At 37.8% G+C, this 11,906-nt stretch overlaps 2 protein-coding genes and 3 long non-coding RNA genes across 5 annotated transcripts in view; 2 read left to right on the top strand and 3 right to left on the bottom strand.

Annotated features, from left to right (window-relative positions):
• LOC112494326 overlaps positions 1-2,879 on the top strand; it is a 4,668-nt gene extending 1,789 nt beyond the window's left edge. Inside the window, exon 3 of the long non-coding RNA XR_003059613.1 lies at positions 2,550-2,879. This is a non-coding gene — a long non-coding RNA (uncharacterized LOC112494326). The remainder of the gene's footprint in view (positions 1-2,549) is intronic.
• LOC107267571 (thyrotropin-releasing hormone receptor) overlaps positions 1-8,614 on the bottom strand; it is a 25,292-nt gene extending 16,678 nt beyond the window's left edge. Inside the window, exon 1 of the mRNA XM_015739473.2 lies at positions 5,771-8,614. Coding sequence (XP_015594959.1) covers positions 5,771-6,628 — 858 coding nt within the window. The 5' untranslated portion in view covers positions 6,629-8,614. The remainder of the gene's footprint in view (positions 1-5,770) is intronic.
• LOC107267562 (dynein heavy chain 1, axonemal) overlaps positions 1-11,906 on the top strand; it is a 60,432-nt gene that overhangs the window by 30,496 nt on the left and 18,030 nt on the right. Inside the window, exons 24-25 of the mRNA XM_025084905.1 lie at positions 10,647-10,801; positions 11,454-11,693. Coding sequence (XP_024940673.1) covers positions 10,647-10,801; positions 11,454-11,693 — 395 coding nt within the window. The remainder of the gene's footprint in view (positions 1-10,646; positions 10,802-11,453; positions 11,694-11,906) is intronic.
• LOC112494327 lies at positions 9,382-10,827 on the bottom strand. Its single transcript, XR_003059614.1, has 3 exons — positions 10,730-10,827; positions 10,143-10,669; positions 9,382-9,968 (listed from the first exon to the last, which is right to left on the bottom strand). It is a non-coding gene; the product is annotated as an uncharacterized LOC112494327 (long non-coding RNA).
• Positions 10,943-11,769, bottom strand: LOC112494325. The gene is made up of 3 exons (XR_003059612.1): positions 11,634-11,769; positions 11,248-11,545; positions 10,943-11,172 (listed from the first exon to the last, which is right to left on the bottom strand). It is a non-coding gene; the product is annotated as an uncharacterized LOC112494325 (long non-coding RNA).

The raw sequence follows: 11,906 nt of genomic DNA, 5'->3' as shown, positions 1-11,906 counted from the left end.
GGTTTTTGTTTTTTTTTTTTTTTTTTTTTTTTTCTTGTAAAAAAGGCAATTTCGAATTCCCTGTTTCTCCAATGTTATTTTTCAAATCTTATTAAAAATTTGATTAACTAGGAATTCTAGTAACACGTGATTATTCACTCTCGTATGAGTACTTGACGTACTTTTTAATGGGATTGTCATACAAAAGCGGATTGTGCATTAGGTGGCGGGCTTTATCGCAAACAAAATTTTTATCCGACGCGATGCTTATCGGCACAAGTGATTTTAGCCACAGGCAAATATTAGTAGAGGTTTCCGTGTATTTTTATAGCAATATAGAAATCCCAAGCAACTTCGATCCCCGAAATATCGAGAAAAATAATAAAAAGGGGTTCGATATTCGCGTCGGAATGCTTTTTCGGGGCTTTTGATGTTTCGAGCTCTTGTGGACGTGAACGCGTAAGCTCTGGGATGACGTGTCGTAATCGATTTAAGTTCGACAGAAATATGATCTTGAAACGTAATGAGCGTCGACGGCTTCGTAAAATTTGTATAATACAAATTTACATAAATCAGTGGGAAGTCGATGGTCGCGAGGAAACTGTGAAGGAACGAAATTTTTGAAATTCAAAAAGCCCGTCACTCGCAATTTATGTAATTCTTTTTTTTTTCTTCACTCTTCCTTCACTTTGTCGACGTAAATTTTTCTTCTTCTCCACATTATGTTCTTCGCTCTACTGTATATATTTGTCAATTTGCAAAACACACTTTGACGAACGCAATCACGTTTGACTTTATGCTGTGGCTGACTCGTAATTTCCGAATGCGCTGGACTAAATACCGGGTTATAAATATAGCCAGTGTTTCGCCAGTAATGCAGTTCGACTTTAGTCTGCTGCGTCGAGAAGTAGAATAGAATGAGAGAGAGAGAGAGAGAGAGAATGAAACTTAGTGACTTAATATCGAATCGAAACTCTCGCCAAGATCGATAGTCCATCGCGTTGCTTCTTTGATGTTTTTCATCCACTTGACGTAATTTTTTGTCTCTTTGACTCCGCCGATACAGCAGAGTCAAGTCTTGCGAGGCTATTGACGCAGACAAATGAAAGTTCTTCGATGACTGGCTTCTTTCGCCAAAATAGATAAAATCAATATAACAAGCACGCGAAGAAGCCTATTCCCTTAATGGAGTCAAATTAAATGTGAATTGCCGTAGCTTTTAATCTATGAAGAAAAAAAAAAAGAATGTCCCTCCGAAAGGTTACAATAGGATAATTCAGTGTGGGGGGCCTAAGTAGAGAATGCGAGAATGGAAAATTGAAAAGAAAAATTTAAGAATAAACACACCACACAATAAGCTCTTTGGAGCGCGAAACTTTGTAGGAATTAGTCGAACGTGCCTTTCGAACAAACAATAGCTGTCAGAGGGAAAAATAAAAAAATTTGAATGCAAAAAATTGCCCGCTAAAAGCTATGACGGGTATTATGCACCGTGACAGCTATAAGAAAAATATTCATATTAGACGACTAAGTCGATCAAAGATTTTTGACGTACACAGATCAAACTCAAGGAATATAAATTACTTGTGGTTGGGCAAAATTCCAATTTCTAATTACCAATTAACCTTATTTATACTTTCTCATGATTCTGCTAGTTGCCTTTAATTTGCCAAGGGTCGTCGAGTGTGCTCGCTTGAAAATTCAATGAGAACAGGAATAAATTTAAAACCGACCTTGGACCGAGTGGAGAAATCACGTTTTCGGTATCCATCGTAAAGGGTGGTGTGTCGCCCTTAGTTTATTGTTTCTACCCAGGACCCTTCGTCAGAACGTGACCTCTATATTGGGGAATTAGAAAAGCTGCCGTTATACAACTTTTGCTCGGAAAATCAATTTCCCTTATCAGTGCCTGAGAGCTTGTCGCTTCCCTTGGGATTCCCAATAATTATTGCTCGAGTCGGTGGATTTTTGTATCAGTTTACAGTTTACCTACAATTAATTATTTTAGAACAACCAGACTGATTCGAAAGAAACGCATGCAGCTCCATACTGCATATCCGTTCTCGAAAAACATACTCTATGTACCGGGTAACCAATATGTACCAACGTTTTTTTTTTTTAAAATAACCAAATTTTCAATAATTCCTTTCACCTTCGTACTCGTCGACTGATACCGATAGCCAATCGCAGTACGAAAACAAAAAATAACTGGTCGAAATTCGAAAATTTAACATGACTTTTTTTTTAACAAAATGAATAATTATGATCGAGACTGTATCGAGGTATAAGAAGGAAATCACGTGTATATAATAAAAGGCGATTACCTAATCGTTAATTGCGTATGATTTAATTAATGGGTAATATTGAGATATGCAATTATTAAAGCCATAATTACACTGTAGTCAATATACAATTATATTATACATCGTTTACACATTGTGCCTTTATCGATAAACGGAGTTACGCATTGATTATCTAGTACAATAATAATAATTGACAGCCATAAAAAAAACATAATTGTACGTTTACGTGAGTATGAAATTTAATTTAAAAAATATTTGTATTTTTAGGTAATCGTCACGTTTCATTCGACAGACGACCGCATGGCTCAAATGACGTTAAGGGATGTGCGAAAATGCATAAAAGGCAAGTTAATCGATCCAATGAGCTCTGGACTTTCCCCTAGACAATAAAATTACTAGATGGTCCGTGTAATGCGAAGATGATCCAATTACTCAGTGTTTGGAATTAAATTAACGAGCGAGGGGGTAAGCTTTGCTAATTACCTAATGGCGGACATCGAAAAGTGGCAATTGGAAAATACATCAAGGTCGGAAAAAAAAAAAAAAAAAAGAAAAGGTGAGTAGATAAGGATTACATAGGGAACAGGGATTTTTCAGTGCGGGTCCCGATGAGTGGAGGAAAAAAAAGTATATGGAAACAGCATGGCGGACTAAGGGAAGCTTTGCGTGTTGATTGACGTTGGCTATTTCTATGTAAAACTCACAATGGTTGGATTGGATTGGGAGCAGAGGATAGTTTGGATCTATCCATAAATATGATCAGAGGTATGATAACTGTTATATTCATGTATTATATGTGTACATATATATATATATATATATATATATATATATATATATATATATATAAATTTTGCCAGGCACAAATTGCTTGGAGGTATGATGATTTTTTAATATTTTGATTGGAGGCGAATGTTGTAGTCATTAATCAAGTGGTGTAGTGTTTAAAATATTTTTTTTATTCCTTAGAGGCAACGGGCGATGATGTACAACAAATGCAAAACGAAGGAGAAGAAACTCGGTACGTGCAAAAATTGATGACTCGAATGTGTAGACTGCTGGAGAGTCGATAGCGTGCAGCTGGTATTTTAGCCGATGTATATCTATATGTAGTGGCCACTCGAAGTAAAGGATGAATGGCGTGGCTTACATAAGTTACGGTATTTATAAACAAACTCGAAATAGAAAACGGCTGCATTAGTCGATCGCGTGTAAAAGATCGCCGTAATGTAACTGTCGCTTTGGTGAAAATTTGTATGAAAATATTCTGAATTCTTGTAAAGATATTTTCATGAGCGATACGACAGTCGATTCACTTGCGAACTTGCCCGTAGGATTAGGTGGTTAATTTGACAATGAAATGTTTAAACGAACGATTAATGGATTATATCCGTTCGTTATCGCGTTATCGATGGATTTTGATACCCGGGTGAAATTGAAATTATTGTATAAATTTAATGGCGATTCCATCGACGCGCAGATCACTTTGAGTCGATTAATAATTTAATTTCTTATTTAATCGATTTATTGTCAATGAGTGTCTTTGTGGGATTAATAATTTTAATAGGAGTTGATTCAATTGACTGGTGCGACATTGAGATGCTTTTGTTGAGCACGCGATACCTTGGCGTCGGCGTCCCGACGGTGATTGTATCGTTGAATTTGGTATTTGGTTTATTTGGCAATAATAAACACTAGGGGTTAGGAACCTTGCGTGAACGCAAAGATAAACTTGAGCTGTTATCGCAAAATGAATGGAAAGCGAGGAGAGCATAATGGCGGGGTCATAATTTTCTTTTTTTTTTTTTATAAGGGAGATCAGAGAGATGGAGGGTTTAAAAATAAAAGTAACGGGAAATTATTGATTATTTATACAGACACTTCCGGTTTGAATTGGATTTTATGAGCTTGCTCGGTGTTCTTAGAATTTGCAATTTGGAAATACGTGCAATTTCTGATAGCATCCGGATCATATTGAGTTTTTATGCTATATAAGGTAGAATCGAGTAGCTGACGTTATTTGTGGATTTTGCGAATATATTGAGGATTTTTATTGAACCGTGCAATATTTTATATCTAACGTGCTATGACGGGTGGACCTGCGAGTAGCAATCCTGTCAAAGTTTTTGGAGAGATTGTTCCCTTTTACTTTTCTTTCTTCTTGCTCGAAAAGTTAACGTTTGACAAGGTAGACAAACTGCTATGACGAATTTGGAAAGTTTCACATCGTTTCTCAGATTAGCTCCTGTTCGATTTTTTTTTGTTATCAGTACACTTAACCTTTCTTTTTTATTTGTTCTTACAGTTCCGAACTGAAATAAAAAAAAATGGGACATTTTATGGGTTCAACACGCTGTCTCTGTGTACTGTGTACTGTGTACACATGCTATGCGTCCCCCAAATGCCCATTTTTATAAATTATAAATCCATATTTTTGTTCTCTTTTAGCGATAAATGATATATTATTGTACTCGGCCCTGGTTCGGCAAGGCAAACAGTTTTGGTTTCATTGATACGCAACATTAATCGCGCCAGTCACCTATTTCGCACTTGATCGGGTTTTTCCTTTTATATCCTGCACAGCGTTGAAATATAGCTCGAGTTAGCACCAGATAAGAGTTTGCGTGTAGCGTGCGAAATTTTATTTGTAAAAAATTCGTTCGTTAAATAACTCGAAGAAAGAAATGGAAAGGAAAAGTAATGGTTAAGATATTCAACAACAGATTGTATAAGTAGGTGATTTATTTTCGTGTGATCTTTGTGGGCCAATTCTTTGGCTTCGAAGTGACTAATATCTATTATCTATACATTTGACACATTGCGTTGCTGTATCAGGCTTGACAGAGTCCAGCCGAAAGCATTCAATTTCACGATTGCGTTTCATATGCGTGTTATTCTTTTGAAATCATTTTCATTTTGTTTCACAGAGCATTCGTTCAAAACATGGATATTCGATTGACTCAGTGAATTGGAAATTTGAATATTTGTCATGCTGAAAGAAAAAAGAATACACCTCAAAGCTTTGAGTGAGAAATTTTTTAAATCATGATCATTGGATGGGACACGATAGTCAAGAAGGAAACGAAGGACAGAATTTCCGTAGCAGTATCTCAATGGGGTGGAATTACTCCAGGAAACATGAAATGATGAAAATTTTGGCAATTCTCCAAGCCACGTGAAATTTGCGTGCAAATACTTGTTCAACAACGCTCTCTGAACTGCGGAGTGGTATCACTGTTGAGAAATGTTGGTGAACAGCGATAACAAAAAAATAAGAAGAGGATCTTGAGGAATCAGTGTATCGACCACGAAATGAAAACACGTTATCATCGGTTTAACAATCAGCCAGCCGAATGATATACGCCACGAGGCTTTTGCCACAAGTTCCATTTGGGCGTTAAGGAATTTCCCTAGGCGTATAAATAAACAAGGAAAGAGGTACAGTGCCGTTATTGAAAATATAGTAAACAAATTTTTGCAGGACTCACCGGAATCTGATTGAGATTTAAATCCGATCTCTCTCGACTTGCGCAATGAGTCGACACACCAGGACCCTGTTTGAACTTCCTGCTGAATCTAAGTAGATTCCTGGTGATCATCGTGTTCATGACAATGATGAGGACCAGAGGTGCAACCAGGCTGGCGATGCTGTCGATGATGCTGATGATCCTCATGGTCTCCAGATATTCGATCCTCAGGTCGCACATCTCGTAGCCATCTTGGTTCTTGATGACACCGGCGGTGACGAACGAGTAAGAGTGGCTTGCCATTGCCAATACGACCAAGACCAGGACGATAGCCTTGGCCCTGGTGATGGTGCACATGTGTGGCCTGTGCAGCGGATACTGCACGGCTATGAATCTCTCAACAGTGAAGGCTACTATCAGCCAGACACTCAAGGAGCTGCATACGGCGCTGACGTAGACCAGAGTCTCGCACCAGCCATCCTTGTTGAAGACCTTCCAGCCTACGGTGCTGTTGAGCCAAACCAACAGGAGGGATACCAGGAAACCAAAATCTGCCGTGGCCAGGGCAGCCAGGTAGTAGCTGGAGCTGCGCATCTTGAGATGGGTGTTCAGGAAGACTATGCAAGAGAGAAGATTTCCCACCAAGCCTATGAGGATGATGAAGGGAATGTAATACTGATGAAAGAAGTCCAAGAGGAAGTAGAGAGGATTGCAGGCGTCCACAGGCTCTTCCTCTCCTTCGTAAGGATCGTAGCTACGATTTCTTGAGAACGTCAGATTCGTCAGAATCGTCGACGGTGGCGCCGAGCGTCGCACCCGGGGCAAGACCCCTATAGTCGCTGCTTCTCCGCTACAGCCAAATGATATTTCTGGAAACATTTTTAAGACGCTCGACTGTGCTTTGCTTTTTTCACTTCTTATCTTTATATCCTTCTTCTGAGTCTTCCCGTTTACTTCATCGATAACTTCAACGGTTTCCTTCCATATTCATTATCTTTTTTGCTTTTCCTCTTTTCGATTTCTCTTTCACCCTTAACCCATTCACCACCTTCACGTATCTCAGTCACTGGTAACTTCTTGTTTTGCTAATTCGTCCCTCTTTGCTTTCTTTACTTCGGCTATCATAACCAGCCCCGACCCTTTCTTTAATCACGTAACTTCACCCGCAGAACCAGTAATGGACTTCGTATCCTATTCAGGATATCATCCTGTATATCTCATCTCAAATACCCCTCGTAATTATCCAAGTACCTTTCGCCCTTTGACTTCCTCTCAATATATTCAATGTCAATTTGTCGATATTAAATTAGACTTGGTTCACTTTCCGAAACTTAACCACAATATGTTTTGGTTCATATTAGTAATTTATTTCATAAAAGACGTCTTGGGCCAATCTATCTTAAATTGATCTTTGAAATTAACGTTTCTATTGGATCATCATTAAAGTGACGTCACCTTCTTCCTTTCTATGACCCTTAAGCAAACAAGCATCCCCACCCGTGTTTGACCAAGGAATAAAGATTTAAGTGCCCGAAGATTCGATGTATACTTCATTGGATATTTAACGGCTTCTCAAATATTTTATCACATCAAGATATTTTCTAGTTCTACTCCTACGTAAATGTACTTTACTCGGAACAGTAAACACGTATCTCCCAGCCCTGGAATAAATTAGTAACAAACCCGCAACACGTTGATATTTATTACTTAATGTTTGTAGGCTCTCGTAAAATTGAACTTTAAAAGCTTCCGCGAATGCTAACGGCTTGCGAGCTTTACGAGTCTCAATTCTTTTACGTAAACTTTTGCGTATCGTGCTTTGAAGAATGTCCTTGTGGCACTGCCTTTTCACTCGAAAGTACAATTTGTAATTCCAAATTCCAAAGATCCCTTGGACAGTCTTCTCTTTTTATTTTTTTATCACTCACTCTCGCCTGCGCCTATGGGGAAAAAAACTCAAAAGATTTTCCTCATTCCATCATGTCTTATCCGAATTCTATCTTTATCCGCTTTTCTCACTGGAATAAAATTCCTTGGGGGATTGTACCGTTCGTTTCACTTTTGTATTATGATCGACGTGTACGATTTTATCGATAGATTATATTATTATTGTTATCTATATTTTGGTGTCAAACAGCTATGCATACATGAGTTAAAGGGCTATTTTATTAATGTTTATTCATTTATTAATTAACGTGCTACGTTTAATATGTTACAGGGCGGGCGAAAACGAGAAGCACAGTTCAATCACTTTGATAAATCGTAGATAGATAGAGCAAATTTTGATAATGTTCAATCGATCATTTCGCCAAGTCGCGCCAAAATTCAAATATCCTCCAAGTGGCTTGACTTTTGTCGACAGGAATATTTTTACGTTTCTCTTTTTGTTTTTTTTTAATTTCTCAACAATGTTATCTCTAGCTAGTAACTTTTTGTCACTGGTATCACCATCTCCAATCACTACGATCACAAGTTTCAGGAACACCACAACTTTTTCCCCACTTGGGGATCGAAAAGCTTTTAAAGCTCAGCTTTGCTGTCGCACAGGATAAATATGGATAACAAATCACTGAAGCCTGGAAGTATCGATTTCATTGGAAAGTTTAAGCCGCATTTGGTGCGACGGATGTTGTGTTTGAAGGAAACACCGAAATCACTGATACCTTCCAATTGGGACTACGTCCAGGGTATACAATTTTGCAATTTCTTTTATTTATTTTGAGCTAATGTGCTTTTACTAATTTGTTCCTTTTTTTTTTGTTTTTTTAGTTTGCTCAATACTTCGTTACGCAAAGTCCTGCGCAAAACCGATAACCTCATCTGTGAATGAAACGGAAGTGTTATGTAGCGCGACTCAGGCCGGCGCGGGATAAACTGATCTCATCGTCGCAAAGGGGTTTTCAGGCTGACAAGCTAAAAGTTCCTCCGCATGCGCCCTGACGTCTGGCGTCGACCCATTCACGCGTGACGGTCCTCTTCTTCGTCGAGGATTATTCGTTTGGCTGTCGTGATCGCTTAAAACTTTCAATCGAACCACCAATATGGCGCTTGCACTTTTAATTGGGAGATCGATCATCTAGCAGTAACAAATTGCTCCTTCGAAGCTGCTATGGACATAAATCAACAGCCTGTTATCTTTATGGACTAGTATAATATCGATCGACTTTTTTCTTTCAGGTAGCCAAGAGGGTCAAGGTGGCTGAAATCAATTGCCGTGGACATATTGATCCTTTGGCAAATGCAAAGACGGCGTTGGTACTTCCATGAGGAAGATGCGATCGCAAGTTTCGTCATTGTTGTTTTACAATTAAGTAACGCTGTATCGAGAGACGTGACTAGAAGATAAGGATAAGGAAAATTAATTTCTAAGTAATAATAAGATTTGCTAAAGAAAAGGCGACATGGAAAATGTATAAAGAAACAAGAGTTTCCCGGAGCTATTCAATTTGGATGTTTCACACCGTATCACTGAACTTTGCTCCCAAAGACGTGAATCATAATAGGTTATTGCGAGAACGTCCGATCTCGTTCGTAGTTTGAAAACTGCTATGAAGTTTTGTGCTTTGTTCATTTCTCGTCGGGCGGCGCTGTCGTCGTTGCTTTACTTTTGATTTTTAGTTATTTATTTACAAAGTGTATATCTTTAATCCAATTATAAGAGATTAATTGGCATTGCTTGTCTAGCCGGAATCAAAAGCCTTCACGCAACTACGAAAACATGTAAACACAACTCTGATCATCATGAATTCCGTTTTATCGTTATGATTTATCTTGGGCGATAATTTTTTGGGAATTTTGTTTTTCGTTCGCCAACTACGCGCCAGTTAGGTGAAAGGTTATTGTTGCGAATTATTCAACATCTCGTGGATCCTGAAATATTCGTGCTTTTCGATGGTATCCGCACTTTGGACGCTTTCAGCCACTTAGGTTCGCAGCTCGATACGCGAATCTCCCAAGAGAAATATTTACGCCTTGAATTCCTGGATGATTCCTCTGCGAGACAGATATTGAGAAAGATAGCTAGGACAAGATGGAGGAGAGTGTCGAGAATAAGAATGAAAAGCGTAAAATCAATACGAGTCGTTCGCAAATGGACTTTATTTTTTTTCCTCATTTTTTCATACTCTTTTATTATACTACCACTGTTATACTATGAGTCAGATATTTAAGTTTCCGCTACTCCTCGCTCTGCAGTAAATTTTCGATTTCCACTTCGGTGCTACGTGCGTTCATGATATACAAGAAGAAAAATTTTTATTACAAAAAATATGACCTAACATTATGATTACATGGGATATGAAAGATCGTATTTTCAATAGAATTTTATATGCGATTTATATATTTCAATTGAATTTTCTGGATAATTATAATTATAGATATCAAAGTAATTTACCAATTGATACATGGTCATTGAATTTGTCATTGAATCTGCTGTCTGTTAGGACTCGCGTATTTTGCCAATTAGATTGGAACCGACCGACTACACATTTTTTTTTATACGAGTCACCCTTAGCCGTTTTTAACAAAATCTAATCTGCTAATTACACCATTAGCCCTTAATGGGTTCTGTATCAATTTACTGTATGGCCATTCATTTAACCAATCCTTATGGGGATTAGCAGGGTAATTTAGCATGCTAAAAATAAATCTTTATGGTGAAAATCCTGAAATGGCATTAGAGGTATCATTTTGTTCACGCATATTATTTTATGAGAGCAACATTGCATTTTTTTTGGACATTTCAGATTTTTTACCTGAAACTCTTTTTTTCAAGATTTTTTACATTCTTTAATAACTGTGCCATATACGACTGCCCGATTTACCTGACATGACCTAAGATTGTCTTTTCTTTTTTCTCAAGAAATATCCTCTTATTCAATTTTCTCCTTTATTTCAGTGTTATGAGATACTGAAGGATGCCTGCACGAGTCTGAAGGGTAAAATACAGCCTAGTGGGAAACCATTCACTCCGGTACATACCTACGTGCTCAATCCAAAATCCATTACCATGGGTCAGCTCTATGGTGAATATGATCTAGATACCCACGAATGGTTAGTAGTCCTTTCCATCATATCTTACATTCCTTAAGTGAAGTAATGCTCTTATGGTAGTTGAAGTCGATTGGTAAATTCAAAAGGATCAAGTATTTTTTTTTACATATACATATATACATATACATATATACAGCCTCTGTTACTCATGATGGAATTTTTCGATGATTACCCTGTCCATGCTTTATCTCGAATCTTGCTATATAAATCAGAGTCAATGGACCTACGAGAGTTTTGGAAAGATGCCAAGAATTTTTTTTATCTGACTTCCATGAGTTTGTAGTCGTGTATCTAATCCGTGTTACCTTCTGTCGCTGTAACGTATTCAATATGTCTATTGGTACAGGGTGGATCCTTTTTTTTTTTTTTTCCTTAAAATTGTAATCTGATGAGTATGGGCACTGTAATGTAAATATGAAAATATAAATTCCTTTGTATAATTTTACCGTTGCCAAAGACTCTTTCTCGTTACAGAATATTCTGTATGCCCAAAAAAGGAATATGATAATTTGGCCATAATTGATGAATTCACTTTGTAAATATGTAATCTCCACGACGTGATCTCTGGAGAAGAGGAAACTGGCAGTGGACTCTTTTGTTTAATTTAAAAAATTTTTATCTTAAAAAATAATATTCATTTTTGAATCTTCAGGACAGATGGAATACTCTCGACGTTAATCCGTTCCGGAACTGCCGCAACGGACAAGGAAAAACGCTGGTACGTTTTTGACGGTCCAGTGGATGCTGTATGGATTGAAAATATGAACACGGTCTTGGATGACAATAAAAAGCTCTGTTTGACTTCTGGGGAAATTATGAAGCTTTTACCTACCCAGACGATGATGTTCGAGGTGGCCGATCTGAAGGTAGCGTCACCGGCTACGGTATCAAGGTAAAATAAAATAATATAAAATATACAAAGTTATAAAAAAAAGCTATAATTAAACGACACGAATTTTACTACAAGCTGTCAGACATTTTTCTTTGGGCTTTGGGACTTTTCTGTCTGGCCTAGTGAGCCTAGTTTCACTCAGGTCAGACTGAAGTTTCGACAGGCACTCCGTAGTCGCAGCTGTCACCTGTCAAGAATGATGTGGATCATCCA

This window comes from Cephus cinctus, unplaced genomic scaffold (genome assembly GCF_000341935.2).
Source record: "Cephus cinctus unplaced genomic scaffold, Ccin1 Ccin1_scaffold0412, whole genome shotgun sequence".
NCBI lineage: Eukaryota > Metazoa > Arthropoda > Insecta > Hymenoptera > Cephidae > Cephus > Cephus cinctus.
This window is presented reverse-complemented; position numbering and strand designations above follow the sequence as displayed.